We start from the raw sequence: 23,099 nt of genomic DNA, 5'->3' as shown, positions 1-23,099 counted from the left end.
CGGGGCGTCTGACCCTCTGACCCGCCCACTCGACGAAATGCCAACGGGACGACGAGGAGGACGAGGAGGACGAGGAGGACGAGGAGGACGAGGAGGAGGATGCCCCGGCTCCGTCACGCGGCCGGGGTCACGCCTCCTCCTCCGACTTTGGGGAAAAACACGGTTTGATGTTCAGCTTTTCTGTCAGCGCCGCACGAGCGAATGAATGAAAAAGAATCAGAAAGAACCGAGAGAAGAGGGGCAAGAGAGAGGGGCAAGAGAGAGGGGCAAGAGAGAGAAGAGGGGCAAGAGAGAGAAGAGGGGCAAGAGAGAGGGGCAAGAGAGAGGGGCAAGAGAGAGAAGAGGGGCAAGAGAGAGAAGAGGGGCAAGAGAGAGAAGAGGGGCAAGAGAGAGGGGCAAGAGAGAGAAGAGGGGCAAGAGAGAGGGGCAAGAGAGAGAAGAGGGGCAAGAGAGAGGGGCAAGAGAGAGAGGGGCAAGAGAGAGAAGAGGGGCAAGAGAGAGAAGAGGGGCAAGAGAGAGAGGGGCAAGAGAGAGAGGCAAGAGAGAGAAGAGGGGCAAGAGAGAGAAGAGGGGCAAGAGAGAGGGGCAAGAGAGAGAAGAGGGGCAAGAGAGAGAAGAGGGGCAAGAGAGAGAGGGGCAAGAGAGAGAGGCAAGAGAGAGAAGAGGGGCAAGAGAGAGGGGCAAGAGAGAGAAGAGGGGCAAGAGAGAGGGGCAAGAGAGAGAAGAGGGGCAAGAGAGAGAGGGGCAAGAGAGAGAAGAGGGGCAAGAGAGAGGAGCAAGAGAGAGAAGAGGGGCAAGAGAGAGGGGCAAGAGAGAGAAGAGGGGCAAGAGAGAGGGGCAAGAGAGAGAAGAGGGGCAAGAGAGAGGGGCAAGAGAGAGAAGAGGGGCAAGAGAGAGGGGCAAAAGAGAGGGGCAAGAGAGAGGGGCAAAAGAGAGGGGCAAGAGAGAGGGGCAAGAGAGAGAAGAGGGGCAAGAGAGAGGGGCAAGAGAGAGGGGCAAGAGAGAGGGGCAAGAGAGAGGGGCAAGAGAGAGGGGCAAGAGAGAGAAGAGGGGCAAGAGAGAGGGGCAAGAGAGAGAAGAGGGGCAAGAGAGAGGGGCAAGAGAGAGAAGAGGGGCAAGAGAGAGAGGGGCAAGAGAGAGAAGAGGGGCAAGAGAGAGAAGCAAGAGAGAGAAGAGGGGCAAGAGAGGGGCAAAAGAGAGGGGCAAGAGAGAGAAGAGGGGCAAGAGAGAGGGGCAAGAGAGAGAAGAGGGGCAAGAGAGAGGGGCAAGAGAGAGAAGAGGGGCAAGAGAGAGGGGCAAAAGAGAGGGGCAAAAGAGAGGGGCAAGAGAGAGGGGCAAGAGAGAGAAGAGGGGCAAGAGAGAGGGGCAAGAGAGAGAAGAGGGGCAAGAGAGAGGGGCAAGAGAGAGAAGAGGGGCAAGAGAGAGGGGCAAGAGAGAGAAGAGGGGCAAGAGAGAGAAGAGGGGCAAGAGAGAGGGGCAAAAGAGAGGGGCAAGAGAGAGGGGCAAGAGAGAGAAGAGGGGCAAGAGAGAGGGGCAAGAGAGAGAAGAGGGGCAAGAGAGAGAAGAGGGGCAAGAGAGAGGGGCAACAGAGAGAAGAGGGGCAAGAGAGAGAAGAGGGGCAAGAGAGAGGGGCAAGAGAGAGAAGAGGGGCAAGAGAGAGGGGCAAGAGAGAGAAGAGGGGCAAGAGAGAGAAGAGGGGCAAGACAGAGAAGAGGGGCAAGAGAGAGGGGCAAGAGAGAGAAGAGGGGCAAGAGAGAGAAGAGGGGCAAGAGAGAGGGGCAAGAGAGAGAAGAGGGGCAAGAGAGAGAAGAGGGGCAAGAGAGAGAAGAGGGGCAAGAGAGAGGGGCAAGAGAGAGGGGCAAGAGAGAGAAGAGGGGCAAGAGAGAGGGGCAAGAGAGAGAAGAGGGGCAAGAGAGAGGGGCAAGAGAGAGAAGAGGGGCAAGAGAGAGGGGCAAGAGAGAGGGGCAAGAGAGAGAAGAGGGGCAAGAGAGAGGGGCAAGAGAGAGAAGAGGGGCAAGAGAGAGGGGCAAGAGAGAGAAGAGGGGCAAGAGAGAGGGGCAAAAGAGAGGGGCAAGAGAGAGGGGCAAAAGAGAGGGGCAAGAGAGAGGGGCAAGAGAGAGAAGAGGGGCAAGAGAGAGGGGCAAGAGAGAGGGGCAAGAGAGAGAGAAGAGGGGCAAGAGAGAGGGGCAAGAGAGAGGGGCAAGAGAGAGAAGAGGGGCAAGAGAGAGAAGAGGGGCAAGAGAGAGAAGCAAGAGAGAGAAGAGGGGCAAGAGAGGGGCAAAAGAGAGGGGCAAGAGAGAGAAGAGGGGCAAGAGAGAGGGGCAAGAGAGAGGGGCAAGAGAGAGAAGAGGGGCAAGAGAGAGGGGCAAGAGAGAGAAGAGGGGCAAGAGAGAGAAGAGGGGCAAGAGAGAGGGGCAAGAGAGAGAAGAGGGGCAAGAGAGAGAAGAGGGGCAAGAGAGAGGGGCAAGAGAGAGAAGAGGGGCAAGAGAGAGAAGAGGGGCAAGACAGAGAAGAGGGGCAAGAGAGAGGGGCAAGAGAGAGGGGCAAGAGAGAGAAGAGGGGCAAGAGAGAGGGGCAAGAGAGAAGAGGGGCAAGAGAGAGAAGAGGGGCAAGAGAGAGAAGAGGGGCAAGAGAGAGAAGAGGGGCAAGAGAGAGGGGCAAGAGAGAGGGGCAAGAGAGAGAGGGGCAAGAGAGAGGGGCAAGAGACAGAGGGGCAAGAGAGAGAAGAAGGGCAAGAGAGAGGGGCAAGAGAGAAGGGCAAGAGAGAGTGGTAAGAGAGAGGGGCAAGAGAGAGAAGAGGGGCAAGAGAGAGAAGAGGGGCAAGAGAGAGGGGCAAGAGAGAGAAGAGGGGCAAAAGAGAGAAGAGGGGCAAGAGAGAGGGGCAAGAGAGAGGGGCAAGAGAGAAGAGGGGCAAGAGAGAAGAGGGGCAAGAGAGAAGAGGGGCAAGAGAGAAGAGGGGCAATAGAGAAGAGGGGCAATAGAGAGGGGCAAGAGAGAGGGGTAAGAGAGAGGGGCAAGAGAGAGAGAGGGGCAAGAGAAAGGGGCAGGAGAGAGGGGCAAGAGAGAGAAGAGGGGCAAGAGAGAGAAGAGGGGCAAGAGAGAGAAGAGGGGCAAGAGAGAGGGGCAGGAGCCAGAGGGGCAGGAGCCAGAGGGGCAGGAGCCAGAGGGGCAGGAGCCCTGCTTCCTTGGTTCCTTCCTTGGTTCCTTCCTTGTCTCCTCGATTCCTTCCTTGTCTCCTCGATTCCTCCCTTGTCTCCTCGGTTGCTTCCTCGCCCCCTCGTTCGCTTCCTCGACCCCTCGTTCATTTCCTCGCCCCCTCGTTCGCTTCCTCGCCCCCTCGTTCGCTTCCTCGCCCCCTCGCTTGCTTCCTCGCCCCCTCGCTTGCTTCCTCGCCCCCTCGTTTGCGTCCTCACCCCCTCGTTTGTTTCCTCGCCCCCTCTTTTGCTTCCTCGCCCCCTCAGTTGCTTCCTCGCCCCCTCGTTTGCTTCCTCGCCCCCTCGTTTGCGTCCTTGCCTCCTTCCTCTCCTCCTCGCTCGTCGCTCTCGTCCTTATTGTGAGTGACAGTGGAGTGGACAGTGGGAGGAGGGTCTTGATCTACAAAAACCCAAGACCAGATCCAGACCAGGTCTAAACCGAGACTCCAGCAGATCATGATGACCGCCTCCAGCACTTCAGGTACTAGTACTGCTACGAATACTACTACTATTACTGCTAATACTACTTTTACTGATAATACTCCTGCTGCTGTTCTGTTGTTATTATAATTATTAAACAGCTAAAGTTAAAGTGGTTTTGATTGTGGGAAAAAAAACTAAAAATAGACAGATATGTGCTTCAAGTTAGAACCAGAGCCACTACTACAGCTTCTCCTAATGTCCTGTAGGATTTATACTGCGTCATGAGACAGATTAGAAAGTATAATTGAGTATTGTTTTGTCAAAAGTCCTAAAATAAAATGCATTTACTGAACATGATGAATTTTAAAGTGGAGCTGTTCTGGAAAATTGACTTTTTTTAAGCTTCCTCTCATGTTCTAACTCTGTTCCCTCATTTAAAACACGTCTGATGAGGTTTTAAACGTCATCCATGCAGGTTTGAGTAATCTAGAGATCTTTCTTTGCCGACATCACCCACGCTCCACACGACAATCCTCCATAAACATACAAACTGTGCGCTATGACGTGACAAACCTGGTGTGATGTGCAGGAGTTTCATTAGTGGGATGCAGCTGATTGTGTTGTGATAGTGCTCTGAAGGGGGAGGGGCTTAGCACAGAGAGTGAAGGGAGAACGGGACGAAAGTGAAACTTGTTAAACTTTTGTGTGAATTTAACATTTTCAAAACAATAAAAGGAAACATGGGGATATAAATATGTGACAGTTAATGCCCCACAGAAGTAAAAGTTTGCAGGACGAGGCAGTACTCTGGTCATAGTACTGAATACTCGTAGTACTCTGTGATGTGTACTGCCTCTGAGAGTACTTTTACCATCAGACGTGTCAGAGCCAAAACATGAGCCAGAATAGTGTGATCAAAACTATAAACTTGATTTAAAGTAACTGTACATTAATTAGTGTATGTTTATATAATTGGACGTAGCTAACCTGCTAGCGCCGCACTCCAAACAGGAAGTGAACATGTAGCACTTCCTGTCCTCTCTCTGTCTCTGCTGCTTCAGACTCATTCTGGTCTTAAATGTTCGTATTAACCCTCTACATGATCCTGGGGTTTTTATTTCACTATTGTGTCTGTAAATCAAGATCTGAACATTAATAACAGACAAATCAGGCGCCTCCTGTTAGCGTTAGCGATAGGTTTGATTGACAGCGTTGCTAAGGACCTGCTTCCTGTTAAACCAGTGATGTGGGCGGGAAGGGGGCGTTACCTTCAACAGCCTCACTCCTGATTGGCTCTTTGGTTGCTATGATACTCACAGTTGGAATTCCGAATATGGAACTGACACCAAATTAGCCGCTATAAGTGCTAGCCTCAGTTTAGTCCTGGTCCAGTCCTGGTCCAGTCCTGGTCCAGTCCTGGTCCAGTCCTGGTCCAGTCCTGGTCCAGTCCTGTCCTCTCGTTGCAGTGAGCGCTGTGTGGATGCTGCTGTGCTCGCTGGCGCTCCCGGTGGTGTCCTCGCCGCTCTGCACTGGGCCTGTGTGTCCTGTGGCGTCTTTGGCAAATTTGTTTGACCGTGTGATCCAGCACTCCGCCCGTATGCACGCCATCTCCACCAGCCTCCACCAGGACTTTGTGAGTACATCCAACATCTGCTGGACCTGGTTCAGTCCTGGTTTGGACCTGGTTTGGACCTGGTTTGGACCTGGTTTAGTCCTGGTTTAGTTTCGGTTTAGTCCTGGTTTAGACCTGGTTTAGTCCTGGTTTAGACCTGGTTCAGTCCTGGTTTAGTCCTTGTTTAGTCCTGGTTTTGACCTGGTTTAGTGCTGGTTTAGTCCTGGTTTAGTCCTGGTTTAGACCTGGTTTAGACCTGGTTTTGACCTGGTTTTGACCTGGTTTAGTCCTGGTTTAGTCCTTGTTTAGACCTGGTTTAGTCCTGGTTTAGACCTGGTTTAGACCTGGTTCAGTCCTAGTTTAGTCCTGGTTTAGACCTGGTTCAGTCCTAGTTTAGTCCTGATTTAGTCCTGGTTTAGTCCTTGTTTAGACCTGGTTTAGTCCTGGTTTAGACCTGGTTTAGACCTGGTTCAGTCCTAGTTTAGTCCTGGTTTAGACCTGGTTTAGTCCTTGTTTAGTCCTGGTTTAGTCCTTGTTTAAACCTGGTTTAGTCCTGGTTTAGACCTGGTTTAGACCTGGTTTAGTCCTGGTTTAGTCCTTGTTTAGTCCTTGTTTAGACCTGGTTTAGTCCTGGTTTAGTCCTGGTTTAGACCTGGTTTAGTCCTGGTTTAGTCCTGGTTTAGTCCTGGTTTAGTCCTGGTTTAGTCCTGGTTTAGTCCTTGTTTAGTCCTTGTTTAGACCTGGTTTAGTCCTTGTTTAGACCTGGTTTAGTCCTGGTTTAGTCCTGGTTCAGTCCTGGTTTAGTCCTGGTTTAGTGTCCTGTGTGTCAGATGCCCTCCCTGTGTGTCAGATGCCCTCCCTGTGTGTCAGATGCCCTCCCCGTGTGTCAGATGCCCTCCCCGTGTGTGTCAGATGCCCTCCCTGTGTGTCAGATGCCCTCCCCGTGTGTGTCAGATGCCCTCCCCGTGTGTGTCAGATGCCCTCCCTGTGTGTCAGATGCCCTCCCTGTGTGTGTCAGATGCCCTCCCCGTGTGTGTCAGATGCCCTCCCGTGTGTAAAGTATCAGGATTTCCCCATGGGGCTGAGACGGGGCGCCCTCTGGTGGTGACCCGGGGACACGTGCTCTGTGACATTTCAGTGAACTCTGATATTTCCCTCGTGTGCTGCTCCGGTTCATGCGTGTCTTTGTCTGAATGAACGAGAGCGCGGTCACGTGACATCACATCCTCACATAAGGCCACACCCCCCGGTCAGAGCCTGATCCGGTCTGACCTCTGAAGCTGAGACGGCGGGTCGGGACCTGGATCGAGAGCGCCGAGAACGAAAAAACTGAAAAAAACTGTGTGTCTGTGTGTGTCCAGGAGCAGCAGGTGGCGCCGAGCAGAAACCACATCGGCCGAGTCAACAGGAACTGCCACACCTCCTCCATCCTCACGCCCAACGACAAAGAGAACGCCCAACGCATGACGGTGAGCGGAATCAAACCCACGACCTCCGAACTGACACAGGCTAACCACTCTGCCACAGTCACACAGAGAGAACACGCCCACAGAGAGGACACGCACACAGAGAGGACACGCCCACAGAGAGAACACGCACACAGAGAGGACACGCCCACAGAGAGAACACGCCCACAGAGAGGACACGCACACAGAGAGGACACGCACACAGAGAGGACACGCCCACAGAGAGGACACGCACACAGAGAGGACACGCCCACAGAGAGGACACGCACACAGAGAGGACACGCCCACAGAGAGGACACGCCCACAGAGAGGACACGCACACAGAGAGAACACGCACACAGAGAGAACACGCACAGAGAGGACACGCCCACAGAGAGGACACGCACACCGAGAGAACACGCACACAGAGAGAACACGCACAGAGAGGACACGCACACAGAGAGGACACGCATACAGAGAGGACACGCACACACCCTCCTCTCTGTAGATGTTCGTTTTAACCCTCGACATGATCCTGGGGTTTTAGCCTTAGCAACAGGTTTGATTGACAGTACATGGCCTTAGCAACAGGTTTGATTGAGCTGGACACGCCCCTCTGTCCTGCTGTGAGATCCACCTAGTGGCTGCTCGAGGTACTGAACTCTCCCACAGAGCAAAGTAACAGAGGGTTTGTGCACCTGACCTCTGACCTCTGACCTGACTCACATTTATGTGAGTTTGGCTGACAGGGCATCTGACTTTCACAAAGGTTGGGTTTAGTTGGAATTCTTCAGTTTTTTCACAACATGAACTTTAAAATGTTTAAATCATCACAGTATCTAAAGGTTAGTTTTGTAACATTTATCCTCACCCCGTTCTGACCCCGCCCCTCTAACAGCGCCGCTGATTGATCAGAACTGGGAGGGCGTGTACCATCAACATCCTCGCTCCTGATTGGCTCTTTGGTTGCTATGATACTCACGCTTGGAATTTCAAATATGGAACTCGGTTCCAAATTTGCCGCTAAAACTGCTCTGGCCTCGATGAGCTTCACTCACCACACACACACTTCACACACACTCACCACACGCACACTTCACACACACTCACCACACACACTCACCACACACACACACTCAGTCCACAGGCTAACCACTCTGCCACATCACAGGAGGACGTGGAGTCTGACCCCCACCTGCTGCTGGTGGTGTATTGGTTGTGTTGTTCTGTGCTGGTGATGTGTTGATGTGTGTTGGTTGTGTGTTGATGTGTGATGTGTGTTGATGTGTGTTGATTGTGTGCTGATGTGTGTTGTGTTGATTGTGTGTTGATGTGTGTTGATGTGTGCTGATTGTGTGTTGATTGTGTGTTGATGTGTGCTGATGTCTGTTGTGTTGATGTGTGTTTGTGCTGATGTGTGTTTGTGCTGATGCTCTGCTGGTGGTGCCGCTCAGAGGGAGGAGCTGACGGAGGTGATCCTGAAGCTCCTCGTCGCCTGGAGGGAGCCGCTGTGGCACTTTGAGCAGAGACTGAGGCCCCAGAGCCTGGAGACCTCAGACCGAGCGGCGCAGGTCGGACGAATGGTCCACGAAGTACGATCCGGCGTCCAGAGGGTGGCGCAGAAGGTACAACACACACACACATACAACACAACACACACACAACACGTATACACAACACCACACACACACACCACATACACAACACATACAACACACACACAACACACATACACACAATAAAACACTTACACACACACACACACCCCCCCACATACAACACATACACACATACACACAACACACACACAACACATACACACACACACAACACACACAATGGTCTGAGATTTATCCACAGAAATCAAACAGGAAATTAAAAATCATGTCCTCCCTCTGCTCCCTCCTCCTCCTCTCTGTGCCCGCTCTTCCCCCCTCCACCCACTCCTCTCCTCTGCCCACTCCTCCTCCTCTGCCTGCTCCTCCTCCTCTGCCTGCTCCTCCTCCTCCTCCTCCTCCTCTTCTCTGTGCCCGCTCCAGATGCAGATGTTGGGAATGATCGGGAATTTCGTGAGCGGCCTGTCGTCTCCCGAGGCCCAGGCTCCTTCAGAAAGCTCAGAGTGGCAGCTCCTCCAGAACTGGGACCTCCTGCACTGCCTCCGACGAGACGCCAACAAAGTCCAGAACTACCTGAAGATCCTCAAGTGTCGGATAGTGCCCGAGTACGGCTGCTAGGGACACGGGACGGAGGGAGGAGAGAGGGGAGGTGAAAGAGGGAGGGAGGAGAGAGGAGGAGGGTGAAAGAGGGAGGAGAGAACGACAGGGATGGACGACCTGAAGATCCTCAAGTGTCAGATAAAGCCCAAGTCCAGCTGCCAGAGACACAGGATGAAGGGGGCTACAGAAAGAGTCTAGTCCTGGTCTAGTCCTGGTCCAGTCCTGGTCCAGTCCTGGTCTAGTCCTGGTCCAGTCCTGGTCTAGTCCTGGTCCATTGAGTGTACTTGAGTTAAACCACACCTCTTCCTCTGTGTGGGGCGGAGTTCCACACCTGTACAGCACAAACCTGCAATAAACATTTCAAACTGTTCCGTTGTGTGTTTCACTTCCTCTGGGCTCGTCTGTCTCTGCTGTGACAAAGATAAAACTTATTCTGTATTTCAAGACTCGCCGAGCTTCATAAATGGATTACTTCTCATCTAGAATTATTATTTTTCTAGAACTAAAGGCCCTGGGCTGTGAGGGATTTTTTTACTTTGTGTTTTTGTACTTTTCTTTTTATTCATTTCTATAGATTTGATTTTTAAATTTGGTACATCTTCAAAACCATCATTTCAACCTGATCCTGTAGACCAGAAGCATCAAACACATTTTCCGCTCTCCAAGGGCCAAATGTAAAATAAATCTAACAAATTTTATAGCTCGTTAATTAACTGTTTCTGTGTTTATAACTTATAACAAGTTACAAATATTACATAAGCGTTTGCCTAGATGTAAAAATGTGTCTGTGTAAGTGTGTGTCTCCTGATAAACTGAGATTTTAAGATCATCATACTTTTAATTTACTGTCGAGGGCCATAAAATATGACGTGGAGGGCCACATTTAGCCCGCGGGCCTTGACTTTGACACGTGTAGACAATCTGCCGGAGGACAGAGGAGCCTCACGCAGGGACTTCTGGGATATTTCATGTTTATTGACGTAAATAAAAAGAGAAATCCTAACGTTCCAGAGGTGTTGAGTTATTTTGCGGTAAATAAAAAGGTTGCGGAGGTTATGACGCCGCCGCCGCCGCGATGGTGATGGCCTCCGAGCGCCCGCTGCTCTGCTCCACACAGCTCACGTGCACAGAGCCGTCTCTGCGGAGAAACAGGAAACACATCAACCACAAACTCAGACTGGACAGATCTCTGGACACGGCTAACACTGCGGCTGGGGTATAAACAGGAAGTGATCATGGGCGCACTTCCTGTTTGGTCTTAAATGTTTGTATTAACCCTCTATATGATCCTGGGGGTTTTATTTAGAGTTTATCTTTTCCTTTTTTTTTTTTTTTTGTTATTTTGAGTTTTTTTTTTTTAACTTTTTTGTTATTTTGACATTTTTTTGTTTAGGTTTGTTTTTTGTCATTTTGAGTTTATTTTTGAATTTTTTTTTTTTTTACTTTTTTTGTTATTTTGAGTTTTTTTTTTGTTATTTTCATTTTTTTTTTTACTTTTTTTGTTATGTTGACATTTTTTAAAGTTTTTTTTAATTTTGAGTTAATTTTTGATTTTTTTTAGCTTTTTTTTTTTAAAACTTTTTTATTTCGAGTTTTTTTGTTTTGTTTTTTGTCATTTTGAGTTTAATTTTGAATTTAATTTTTGTTTTTTGTTATTTTCAATTTTTTTATGTTTTTTTGTTTTGTTTTTTGTTATTTTCGGGGGTTTTTTGTTTTGTCTCCTCTCTCTGTCTCTGCTGCTTCAGACTCATTCTGGTCTTAAATGTTCGTATTAACCCTCTACATGATCCTGGGGTTTTTATTTCACTATTGTGTCTGTAAATCAGTTAGCATTAGCAACAGGTTTGATTGACAGCGTTGCTAAGAGCCTCATCAACTGCCTCGAGGGGCGGGGCCTGGAGGTGTTAGAAACGGTGGGATTGGTCTAATGTGGGGTCAACACTGTGGCTCTACGTGTCTCGGGAAAATACATTTTAAGTATTTAATTGAAGTATTTTATTTGTGTTAGTTCTTTTTTTTATTCATGACTCTCACATTAAATCTTTCTTTATATAAACAGTTTCCTAGTCCAGTAGTTTTAGCTTGAGCTCCCCCTGCAGGTGTGGTCTTGTGGGTGCAGTTTTAAGACCTTTTGCCACGCCCTCTTTTAGCTAGCAGGTTAGCCACGCCCACTTATACACGGTCAGAGCGGTACCTCTTCATAGTGACCACGGTGTCGATGTCGTGGAGCTCGTCCTGAGGCGGCAGGTCTCTCAGAACAATCTGGAACAAAACACAAAGACCAGGATCCAGACGGAGGAAAGTTTAAACGAGGAGGAGTGACTTTTGTGAAATCAACACTAAGACTAAAGGTCAGAGGTCGACTCGTTCTACTGTACCACGTCAGAGGTGGTGGGTCGGTGGTGGATGCTAAGTGGAAGTTCACGCTAGGTCTGTGGTGAATTGGTGGAGGTTCGTGGTGAGTCGGTGATGGTGGGCAGGTGGTGGTCAAGGGTCGGTGGTGGAGATTGGTTGGTGGTGGGTCAGTGATGGGTCTGTGGTGAGTAGGTGGTGTTGGTGAGTAGGTGGTGTTGGTGGGTCAGTGGTGGGTTGGTGGTGGTCGTGGGTCAGTGGTGGGTTGGTCGTGGTCGTGGGTCTGTGGTGTTGGAGATGGGTCGGCGGTGGGTTGTTGGTGGTGTTTGGGCGTAGCACCTTGGCAAGTCTCTCCGGTTGCTCCGCCCCCAGACGCTGGTACAGCTCCAGGCTCAGGCCGCTCACAGCTCCAGGACTGTGCAGGAGGTGGTGCCTCCGAGCGGGAAGAGGAGTCCCAGAGGCGAGGAGGACGCTGAAGACCGGAGAGCCCGCTTCATCCACCTCCTACAGGGGACAAGAAGGGTCAGAACCAGGTCAGGACCAGGTCAGGACCGGATCAGAACCAGGTCAGGACCGGATCAGAACCAGGTCAGAACTGGATCAGAACCAGGTCAGAACCGGGTCAGAACCAGGACTGAACCGGGAGTAAACCGGGATTAAACCGGGACTAAACCGGGTCTAAACCGGGTCTAAACCGGGACTGAACCGGGACTGAACCGGGACTGAACCGGGACTGAACCAGGACTAGACCAGGACTAGACCAGGACTAGACCAGGACTAGACCAGGTCTAAACCAGGACTAAACCAGGTCTAAACCAGGTCTAAACCAGGACTAAACCAGGACTAAACCAGGACTAAACCAGGACTAAACCAGGACTAAACCAGGACTAAACCAGGTCTAAACCAGGTCTAAAACCAGGTCTAAACCAGGTCTAAACCAGGACTAGACCAGGTCTAAACCAGGACTAAACCAGGACTAAACCAGGACTAAACCAGGTCTAAACCAGGACTAAACCAGGACTAAACCAGGACTAAACCAGGACTAAACCAGGACTAAACCAGGTCTAAACCAGGTCTAAACCCGGTCTAAACCCAGGTCTAAACCAGGACTAAACCAGGACTAAACCAGGTCTAAACCAGGTCTAAACCAGGTCTAAACCAGGTCTAAACCAGGACTAAACCCGTGTTCAGACCTTGAGCAGTATGTCTTGCGCAGACACGTCCACAGACACCGAGTCCTCGTCGAGCTCCAGATTGTCTCGGTTCAGCAGGAGCGCGGCCTGGAGCGCTGCCCCCACAGCGATCACCTCGTCTGGGGGAGAGGAGCAGAGCAAGCCCACCTGGAGGAACCAGAACAGGGACAGGAGTGAGAATAAGAACACACCTGAAGAACCCCTTTAAAGAGGAGGTATTTACGTCTGTGGGGTATTAAAGAGGAGGTATTTACGTCTGTGGGGTATTAAAGAGGAGGTATTTACGTCTGCGGGGTATTAAAGAGGAGGTATTTACGTCTGCGGGGTATTAAACAGGAAGTATTTACATCTCTGGGGTATTAAAGAGGAGGTATTTACTTCTATGGGGTATTAAAGAGGAGGTATTTACGTCTGTGGGGTATTAAAGAGGAGGTATTTACGTCTGTGGGGTATTAAAGAGGAGGTATTTACGTCTGTGGGGTATTAAAGAGGAGGTATTTACTTCTATGGGGTATTAAAGAGGAGGTATTTACTTCTATGGGGTATTAAAGAGGAGGTATTTACGTCTCTGGGGTATTAAAGAGGAGGTATTTACTTCTATGGGGTATTAAAATATGAGAGAAATCAAAACTTTAAAATAAAAGTACCTCTGGAAACAGCTCCTGGATCATCTGCTGCAGACGCGGGATACGGGCCGAGCCTCCGCACAGCACCACCTACAGGACACAGAGAGGTACTACTGAGACTTCATCAGAGTTTAACACGTTAAAAAACAAAAACTCAAACAAACCGCAACTATAGAAAACACAATGAATAAAACAAAATAAATAAAACAGGATTAAAGAGTCTGCCCAAAAGAATCATCACAACTACAGGAATATTCAGCTGTGAGATCTGCATCGATCAGAGACAGACCCACACACAGGCTCAATGTTCATATGTTGAGTTCTGGACACAAAAGTGAAATAAAACACAGATTTTAAAAAAAAAACCCTCAAAATAACAAAAAAAAAAACCCAAAAAAAAACCCAACTCAAAATAACTAAAAAAAACACAACAAAATAATAAAACTCAAAATAACAAAAAATAAATAAACAAACTCAAAATAACAAAAAAAACCTCAAAATAACTAAAAAAAAGGAAAAGAAAAGAAAAAAAGAACCAAAAACTCAAAATAACTTAAAAAAATAAATAAATAAAACTCAAAATAACAAAAAATAAATAAATGAACTCAAAATAACTTTAAAAAAACACTCAAAATAACTGAAAAAAAATCCTCAAAATGACTGAAAAAACCCTAAAAATAAAAAATAAATAAAAAAATAACTCAAAATGAACTAAAAAAAAACCCAAAAAAACAAAAACTCAAAATAACAAAAAAATAAATAAACTCAAAATAATAACAGAGGTGAAGTGGACCGGTTCTGACGGTTTCTGATAAAACATGTCTGATTTGTCTGTTATTAATGTTCAGATCTTGATTTACAGACACAATAGTGAAATAAAAACCCCAGGATCATGTAGAGGGTTAATACGAACATTTAAGACCAAAATGACGAGTCTGGATGGAGCAGGAAGTGCGTCTATGATCACTTCCTGTTTGGAACACGGCGCTAGCAGGTTAGCTACGTCCGTGTGTATAAACAGTCTATGGTTTTGACCTGCTGTGGTAAAAAGCAGTAACTAAATCGTGTGTAAAAAGTGTAAAAATGTGGGGGAAATAATCAAAATTGGCCCAATATTTCGGTCCAAAAATATCGTCAGATCAGACCGTCGCTTTCTCTGGATTAAACCATCGGCATCGGTCAGGAAAAATCCCACATCGGTCAATCTCTACCACTGATATAAAATAAAAACTGCCATAACGTTAGAGGAGAACGCCTTTAAGCTAGCAGTTATAGCGGCTAATCTGCAAACATGACCCAAAGAGCCAATCAGGAGCCAGGATGTTGAAGGTAACGTCCCTTCCCACATGCGACGCTGGTTTAGCTTGGAGCGAGCGCTTAGCCTTAGCAACGGGTTTGATCGACAGCGTTTTGCTAGTGGGCGTGACCTCGGGGGAAAGAAGGCGCCCGATTTGTCCGTTATTCATGTTTATTTCTCGATTCAGGGACAAAATGGTGGATGAGAAACAGAACCAGAGCTCGACGGAACCACATGGTCACTTCCTGTTTGGTACGCGGTGGTTAGCAGGTTAGCTACGTCCATTTAGCAAACTTCTCTCCACTGAACCGGTCCTGGACGTGAAGGTCACTCCGTCTCAGTCTGTGGTCAGAAATAACAAAACGTCGGCAGCGGGAGTCGGAGCAGACGAACCCGCCGACTCCGCTTTGCTCCGCCCCCCAGTCACCAAAAAAACCCTGAGACGTGCATCAGGACTGAAGAAATATTAAATGTACTTCAAAATAATGAGTTTACTTTGTACGAATAAAAGATGTTTGTGAGTCATGGTTGAATAAGCTCCATTTTGTCCATATCGTCCAGGCCTTTGTCCACCGCTCTGTGTCCAGGGACGTTGTTGTTTTCAAGAGGCAGCGGAAGAACAAGTCCTCAACGAAAATAAACGACAACAGAACTACTCCTCTGCGTCAGATGCCCTCCCGACCTCCTGTATCCCCGAGTCAGACGCCCTCCTGCCCCACTGTGGAATACCCTGAGATGGGGCGGGTCAGACGTCTCTAGTTAACGTTGTGTCGTGTCAGATGCCCTCCCCGATGCCGTGGTGTGGCTGGAGAACGTCACAGGTGCGTGCGTTACCTGGTTGATGTCGGAGGCGCTAAGTCCCGCCTCCTCCAGCAGCGTTCTGATTGGCTGGATGCTTTTGTTGAACAGGGAGGAGCAGAGCAGCTCGAACCTCGCCCTGAAGAAAAGAAAGAACGACGTTAACGCGAAACCTCACAACCTTAACCTTCACTTTAAAGTATCGATACAAATATTGGTGATTTGCCCCAACAGCACGACACTGGAGAAAAAACACACAGGACCATCCCAAACACTTTATAACAAGGGAAAAAAAAATTATTCTTAACTTTTTAATGACATTTGGCTTGTGAATCACATTAAAACAGGGTAAAAACGCTCTGAAAACACCCCAAAACAAGCTGAAACATGCTAAAAACACACTAAAAACACCCTAAAACAAGCTGAAACATGCTAAAAACACATTAAAAACACCCTAAAACAAGCTGAAACATGCTAAAAACACATTAAAAACACCCTAAAACAAGCTGAAACATGCTAAAAAACACTCTATAAACATGCTAAAACACACTAAAAACACTATAAACATGCTAACACACACTAAAAACACTCTATAAACATGCTAAAAACACTCTATAAACATGCTAAAACACACTAAAAACACTATAAACATGCTAAAAACACACTAAAAACACTCTATAAACATGCTAAAACACTATAAACATTCTAAAACACACTAAAAACACTCTATAAACATGCTAAAACACTAAAAACACTCTATAAACATGCTAAAAACACTAAAAACACTCTATAAACATGCTAAAAACACTAAAACAGCTGGTTACCTGGACACGTTGCATTCGAAGTCCAAACCGTCGTGCAGGGAGTCGACGAAGCAGTTTGCGGAGCCCAGAGATGAGAGCGAGTGTTTGGCCATGTCTGCAGAGTTCATCAGCTTCAGCATCGCCCGAGCGTTTGAGCTCACGTCATGACGGAACGAACTAGAACCAGAAAATATGACGGAATGAACTAGAACCAGAAAATATGACACGACGAACTAGAACCAGAAAATATGACACGAAGAACTAGAACCAGAAAATATGACACGACGAACTAGAACCAGAAAATATGACAGAACGAACTAGAACCAGAAAATATGACACGACGAACTAGAACCAGAAAATATGACAGGAACAAACTAGAACCAGAAAATATGACACAATGAACTAGAACCAGAAAATATGATGGAACAAACTAGAACCAGAAAATATGACACGAAGAACTAGAACCAGAAAATATGACACGACGAACTAGAACCAGAAAATATGACAGGAACAAACTAGAACCAGAAAATATGACACGACGAACTAGAACCAGAAAATATGACAGGAACAAACTAGAACCAGAAAATATGACACGACGAACTAGAACCAGAAAATATGATGGAACAAACTAGAACCAGAAAATATGACACGAAGAACTAGAACCAGAAAATATGACACGACGAACTAGAACCAGAAAATATGACAGGAACAAACTAGAACCAGAAAATATGACACGACGAACTAGAACCAGAAAATATGACACGACGAACTAGAACCAGAAAATATGACACGACAAACTAGAACCAGAAAATATGACACGACGAACTAGAACCAGAAAATATGACACGAAGAACTAGAACCAGAAAATATGACGGAACAAACTAGAACCAGAAAATATGACACGACGAACTAGAACCAGAAAATATGACGGAACGAACTAGAACCAGAAAATATGACGGAACGAACTAGAACCAGAAAATATGACGGAACGAACTAGAACCAGAAAATATGACACGACGAACTAGAACCAGAAAATATGACGGAACAAACTAGAACCAGAAAATATGACACGACAAACTAGAACCAGAAAATATGACGGAACGAACTAGAACCAGAAAATATGACGGAACGAACTAGAACCAGAAAATATGACACGACCAACTAGAACCAGAAAATATGACGGAACGAACTAGAACCAGAAAATATGACGGAACGAACTAGAACCAGAAAATATGACACGACCAACTAGAACCAGAAAATATGACACGACGAACTAGAAACTGGAAACCAGGACTAAATGTCACGTCCTTTAGACCAGTGGTCCCCAATCACCGGTCCGTTACACATTTGCTACCGGGCTGCACAAAAACAGTAAATAATTTATCAGCGACCGCATCTTCTCCGACGTAACTTTCACCCGTCCCTCGTGACGCGATCATAAACTCGTCCATAGACATAAAATGAAAATCCTGAGAGGAAATGGCCACAGAAATCTGTCTGATGTAGTGATAAGTTTATTATCTGCTCTTGTCTCCGCGACGACGTATCACGTTTAACACATCAGACACGACGCACAAAAGTAGAGCCACGAGTGAAAATGAGACAAAACAAAAGTCTGTGGAGAGGTTTTTAACTAAAGGGGAAAAGGACAAACTGAGGAGCCAGAAGAGGAGCCTACGACCTCCAAGAAAAAGAAAGATCAATTTAACAGACAACACCAGGAGTCCTACTTAAAATATGAGTTTGTCTCTACAGGTGAGTCTCGTGCGCCGAGTCGGCTCTGTGGAATGTGCAGGAAAAGCAAATGAGGCAATGAAACCTTAAAACTACTTTGGCACATGGAGAATAAGAACCTGGCATTAAAAAATAAGATTTAGAGGGTTTTTTTTAAGAAATTCAATTTAGAATATTTTAGTTTAGAATATTTATTTTTTATTTATTTTTATTTAATTATTTTATTTTTATTTAATTATTTTTATTTAATTATTTTATTTTTATTTGTTTTTATTATTATTATTGTATTTTTATTTGTTTTTTTATTTTATTTACTTATTTTTTTATTATTTTATTTGATTAAAGCTCGGGTCTCAGGAGGTTAAAAGATAAGATTTAGAGTTTTTTTAAAGAAACAAACGTGAACAAGAAGGAAAGAAGAAACAAGTGCAGTTTCCTCTGATTCATCGTGTGGGGAGTTGTGTTTTTTATGCACTTCACTTATATGTGACATATTTATCTGCCCCACGTAGAAGCTCCGTGAAAATAAAACCTACATTATTCCGGTCCGTGGTGTAAAATCGTTTGGGGACCCGTGCTGTAGACCGCTGTGTGTCGTACCGTTTGAACTCTGCGGCGAGGTGCTGAGCGAGGGCGTGGGTGAAGCGCTCTCCTCCGATGCTGTGGTCCGTCACCGTGTGCAGCACCCGGTACATCCCCCCGTTCACCTGCAGGGCGGTGACACTGAGCGACGTACCGCCCAGTTTGTACACGAGCACATGACTGAAGAGAGAGAGAAACAGGACTAGACCAGGACTAGACCGGGACTAGACCAGGACTAGACCAGGACTAGACCAGGACTAGACCAGGACTAAACCAGGACTAAACCAGGACTAGACCAGGACTAGACCAGGACTAGACCAGGACTAGACCAGGACTAAACCAGGACTAGACCAGGACTAGACCAGGACTAGACCAGGACTAAACCAGGACTAGACCAGGACTAGACCAGGACTAGACCAGGACTAAACCAGGACTAGACCAGGACTAGACCAGGACTAGACCAGGACTAGACCAGGACTAAAACAGGACTAAAACAGGACTAAAACAGGACTAGACCAGGACTAGACCAGGACTAGACCAGGACTAGACCAGGACTAGACCAGGACTAGACCAGGACTAGACCAGGACTGAAACAGGACTAGACCAGGACTAGACCAGGACTAAACCAGGACTAAACCAGGACTAAACCAGGACTAAACCAGGACTAAACCAGGATTAGACCAGGACTAGACCAGGACTAGACCAGGACTAGACCAGGACTGAACCAGGACTGAACCAGGACTGAACCAGGACTGAACCAGGACTAAACCAGGACTGAACCAGGACTGAACCAGGACTGAACCAGGACTGAACCAGGACTGAACCAGGACTGAACCAGGACTAAACCAGGACTAAACCAGGACTGAACCAGGACTGGACCAGGGAATCGATCAGGGACTCAATCTGACCCTCTCTTCCCATGCTCCCTTGTTCCTCTCCTCCTCCTTTCTCCTCCTCCTTTCTCCTCCTCCTCCTTTCTCCTCCTCCTTTCTCCTCCTCCTCCTCCTCCCTCAGTCTCATACCTTTTGCTGGAGTGAGATTCTTGTCCGATGTCGTAGGCGAGGAGAGCGGCCGCTGGTTCGTGGATGAGTCTGAGGACGTGGAACCCGGCCGCCTCAGCCGCCTCTCTGCAACACAACAGAATACACCAGGGAGGGCATCTGACACAGAGGGAGGGCATCTGACACACACAGGGAGGGCATCTGACACACACAGGGAGGGCATCTGACACACACAGGGAGGGCATCTGACACAGAGGGAGGGCATCTGACACAGAGGGAGGGCATCTGACACACACAGGGAGGGCATCTGACACACACAGGGAGGGCATCTGACCGTATTCTGGGCCCGTGCTGCCCTCTACAGGCCGAGCGGTGCAGTACCTCAGAGCGTTCTTCTGAGCATGTGCGAACTCAAAGGGCACCGTGATGACCGCCTCCTTCACGTCCGAGCCCAGAGCAGACTGAGCCGTTTCTACGACAACCACAGAGACAAACTCAGTCAACCACGGGGACAGGACCGGGACAGGACCGGGACAGGACCGGGACAGGACCGGGACAGGACCGGGACAGGACCGGGACAGGACCGGGACAGGACCGGGACTAGACCGGGACTAGACCGGGACTAGACCGGGACTAGACCGGGACTAGACCGGGACTAGACCGGGACTAGACCGGGACTAGACCGGGACTAGACCGGGACTAGACCAGGACTAGACCGGGACTAGACCAGGACTAGACCGGGACTAGACCGGGACTAGACCGGGACTAGACCGGGACTAGACCGGGACTAGACCAGGCCGGTGCTAAATAAGTGTCAGATTCAGACATGTTGACCTGGTTCATGTTTAATCACTGAGTCATGTAAAAAAAAAAAAAAACATACAACAAACCAACTGTAAAAATCCCACTGAACATCAATTTCTGTGTCCTCGCCCCGTGTCCTCGCCCCGTGTCCTCGCCCCGTGTCCTCGCCCCGTGTCCTCGCCCCGTGTCCTCGCCCCGTGTCCTCGGTCTGTCTCCTCTCTCTCCGTCTCCCCTCACTCTCTCTCTCTCTCTCTGTCTCCCCTCCGTCTCCACTCCATCTTCCCTCTGTCTCTCCTCTGTCTCTTCTGTCTCTCCTGTGTCTCCTCTCCTCTCTGTCTCCATCTCCTTTGTCTCCTCTCTCTCTCCTCTCTGTCTTCCCACCGTCTCCGTCTCCTCTCTATCTCCTCCGTCTCCCCTCCGTCTCCTCTCTGTCTCCTCCGTCTCCTCTCCGTCTCCTCCGTCTCCTCTCTGTCTCCTCCGTCTCCTCTCCGTCTCCTCCGTCTCCTCTCTGTCTCCTCCGTCTCCTCTCTGTCTCCTCCGTCTCCTCTCTGTCTCCTCTGTCTCCTCTCTCCTCTCTCCTCTCTTGTTGAAGTCGTACCTTTCATTTTGTGCAGGATGAGTTTGGCGACCTCTTGTGGAGCGACGTGCTCGGTGCGCTCGTCCAGCTGGATTTTATAAAACGGTTTGTCTCCTTTGTTTATCACCTGAAAATGTGCAAATAGATGAATCATTTAAACACAGTCTTTAGTTTCACTGAACACGAATAAAAAATACTGTGTTAATGACATAAATAAAATGAGTATTAATAATCACAGAGACACTACCACCAAATGGAACAGATTCAGTTTATGAACCGCTCCTAAATTTGCCCAAATGTTTTTATACAGAACTCACCTCACATTTGGTCTCTGCTTTGTGAACCTGCGTCTCTGCGTCGTCAAAACTGCGTCAGACAAAAACGTTTAATTAGATAAAAGACATTTCTGAGGCAGCGGCTCTGACGTCATTAAACTACGACGGATTAAATAAACGTCCTGACGTCAGCGCCTCTGCTGTGAAACCCCGTGTCCACCGCCATGCGTCAGAGAGCGTCACCTTCGGCCCAGCACTTGTTTGACTTTGACGATGGTGTTCGCGGCGTTCCGGACTCGCCCCTGTTTCGCCGCGATTCCAACGATCTGTAAGAAGTGGAGCGGAGATTAGTCCAGAAAAACAATTTAAACTGATTTAAACTAATAAAAAACATTTCCATCTCCACGAAGAAAGTTCCATAGTTTGGTTTTAACTTTCTGTTTTTCATGGCAGCAAGTGATGTGCCACCTCCAGAAAGTTACATAGTGTAGCTTTAAGATTTTTTTTAACACAGGACAGTGACAGTCTGTTTACATCAGTTTGTGTCTCATTTCATCTTTTGTCACATTCACTTTAAATTATAAATCAGATGTTAAGTCTGACAGTTTCTCTTTGGACCAGACACGAGCAAACTGCGGCCCGTGGTATCGGGATCGGTATCGAGTATCGAGTCTATTTCTTCATATCGACGCAGAGTTTTACATTTCAGTGTCGTGGCGTCGCTGGGTCAGACTCACCTGCTCGTTGTCTCTGTACGCCACAATCGCAGGAGTCACTCTGTCTCCAGCGTCATTGGCCACGACATCAGCCCTGCCATCCTGAACAAACAAACAAACAAACAAACAAACTCATTAAGAACAACAACAACAACAACAAACACATTAAGAACAAACAACAACAACAAACACATTAAGAACAAACAACAACAACAAACACATTAAGAACAAACAACAACAACAAACACATTAAGAACAAGGCTGAAGCATTTGGGAAAAAGATGGAACTGTCATTTTTCTGACAAACTCTGAGATTCAATTTGTGATTTATGTTTTGATATGATTCTGTTGAAAGTTCACATTTTAAACCAGAAAAACTGACAAAACAACAAAGAAAGGGAGGGCATCTGACACACACGGGGAGGGCATCTGACATTATAGACATTCAAATTGTGATTTCAATTTGACTGAATTTGCCAATAAAACACCAACTCATCATTCAAAAGAAATAATCTGGACAATATTTTTAGACTAAACCAGGACTAAACCAGGTCTAAACCAGGACTAAACCAGGTCTAAACCAGGACTAAACCAGGACTAAACCAGGACTAAACCAGGACTAAACCAGGACTAAACCAGGACTAAATCAAGTCTAAACCAGGTCTAAACCAGGACTAAACCAGGACTAAACCAGGACTAAATCAAGTCTAAACCAGGACTAAACCAGGACTAAATCAGGTCTAAACCAGGTCTAAATCAGGTCTAAACCAGGTCTAAACCAGGACTAAACCAGGACTAAATCAAGTCTAAACCAGGACTAAACCAGGTCTAAACCAGGACTAAACCAGGTCTAAATTAGTTCTAAACCATAAATACTTAGACCTTCTTTGTGTCCAGTCACATTTCGTGGTTTAAAATGTCTCGTATCTTAAAGGACAAACTGCAGATGTTCAGCGGATGAGTTTTTGTCTGACACGGAGCACATCAGTCAGTTTGTGTTTTAGCTTTAGCTCTTTTCACATTTAACACATTTTTATCACATTTTCTGTAATAAACTGAGAATATTCGGCTGAGACTCGCCTTGAACACGGCCACACACGCACACGTGTACCCGAAGTGCACTCCTATCGCTGCCATGGCCGAGAAACGCAGATTAAACCGGTGTTTGGGCAAAAAGCATGTTCCCCGATCCGTGCCCAGAGCGGTGTCACAGCGGCGCGGCCCGGGCGGAACACACGGCCGCGCACTTTGGTTCCGGCCCCGCTCCTGCTGCTCTCTGCTGGAAAACGAAGGGTATTTCCACAAATTGTTTCTAGAGGAGTAATTATGTATGTTTATGTTTCGTACAGGACCAGTCAAAAGTTTGGACACACCTCATTGTTGTGTTTGATTTTATTTTTATTTTTATTTTTTTATTTTATTTTATTTTATTTTATTTTATTTTATTTTAT

General features: G+C 47.4%; 2 protein-coding genes across 2 annotated transcripts; one reads left to right on the top strand and one right to left on the bottom strand.

Moving 5' to 3' along the window:
- The first annotated feature begins 3,613 nt into the window (after positions 1-3,613).
- prl2 (prolactin 2) lies at positions 3,614-8,950 on the top strand. Its single transcript, XM_055225698.1, has 5 exons — positions 3,614-3,675; positions 5,084-5,250; positions 6,591-6,698; positions 8,129-8,299; positions 8,714-8,950. Exons 1-5 carry the CDS (start codon positions 3,651-3,653, stop codon positions 8,906-8,908), a joined length of 666 nt encoding a protein of 221 aa, XP_055081673.1. The 5' UTR covers positions 3,614-3,650; the 3' UTR covers positions 8,909-8,950.
- An 894-nt stretch (positions 8,951-9,844) lies between these two features.
- hspa14 (heat shock protein 14) lies at positions 9,845-22,882 on the bottom strand. The gene is made up of 15 exons (XM_033976303.2): positions 22,729-22,882; positions 21,670-21,750; positions 21,176-21,258; positions 20,975-21,023; positions 20,679-20,784; positions 19,658-19,748; positions 19,298-19,402; positions 18,294-18,455; positions 15,981-16,136; positions 15,193-15,295; positions 13,083-13,151; positions 12,436-12,582; positions 11,582-11,746; positions 11,085-11,152; positions 9,845-10,028 (listed from the first exon to the last, which is right to left on the bottom strand). Exons 1-15 carry the CDS (start codon positions 22,783-22,785, stop codon positions 9,944-9,946), a joined length of 1,527 nt encoding a protein of 508 aa, XP_033832194.1. The 5' UTR covers positions 22,786-22,882; the 3' UTR covers positions 9,845-9,943.
- Between the last annotated feature and the right edge of the window lie 217 nt (positions 22,883-23,099).

Source organism: Periophthalmus magnuspinnatus, chromosome 12 (assembly GCF_009829125.3).
Source record: "Periophthalmus magnuspinnatus isolate fPerMag1 chromosome 12, fPerMag1.2.pri, whole genome shotgun sequence".
NCBI classification, from domain to species: Eukaryota; Metazoa; Chordata; class Actinopteri; order Gobiiformes; family Gobiidae; genus Periophthalmus; species Periophthalmus magnuspinnatus.
The sequence above is the reverse complement of the archived record's forward strand: the minus strand, read 5'-3'. Positions and strand labels throughout refer to the sequence as shown.

What these genes read in the sequence shown, in the direction of transcription:
- prl2 (XM_055225698.1), top strand. Translation starts at nt 3,651, where the DNA reads ATGATGACCGCCTCCAGCACTTCAG. An exon ending in GACCGCCTCCAGCACTTCAG is followed by an intron (nt 3,676 to 5,083) that starts GTACTAGTACTG and finishes CTCTCGTTGCAG; the next exon opens with TGAGCGCTGTGTGGATGCTG. An exon ending in AGAACGCCCAACGCATGACG is followed by an intron (nt 6,699 to 8,128) that starts GTGAGCGGAATC and finishes GGTGCCGCTCAG; the next exon opens with AGGGAGGAGCTGACGGAGGT.
- hspa14 (XM_033976303.2), bottom strand. Translation starts at nt 22,785, where the DNA reads ATGGCAGCGATAGGAGTGCACTTCGGGTACACGTGTGCGTGTGTGGCC. An exon ending in AAGCAGAGACCAAATGTGAG is followed by an intron (nt 20,785 to 20,974) that starts GTGAGTTCTGTA and finishes GCACATTTTCAG; the next exon opens with GTGATAAACAAAGGAGACAA. An exon ending in ACCGTGGTCACTATGAAGAG is followed by an intron (nt 10,029 to 11,084) that starts GTACCGCTCTGA and finishes GTTTCTCCGCAG; the next exon opens with AGACGGCTCTGTGCACGTGA.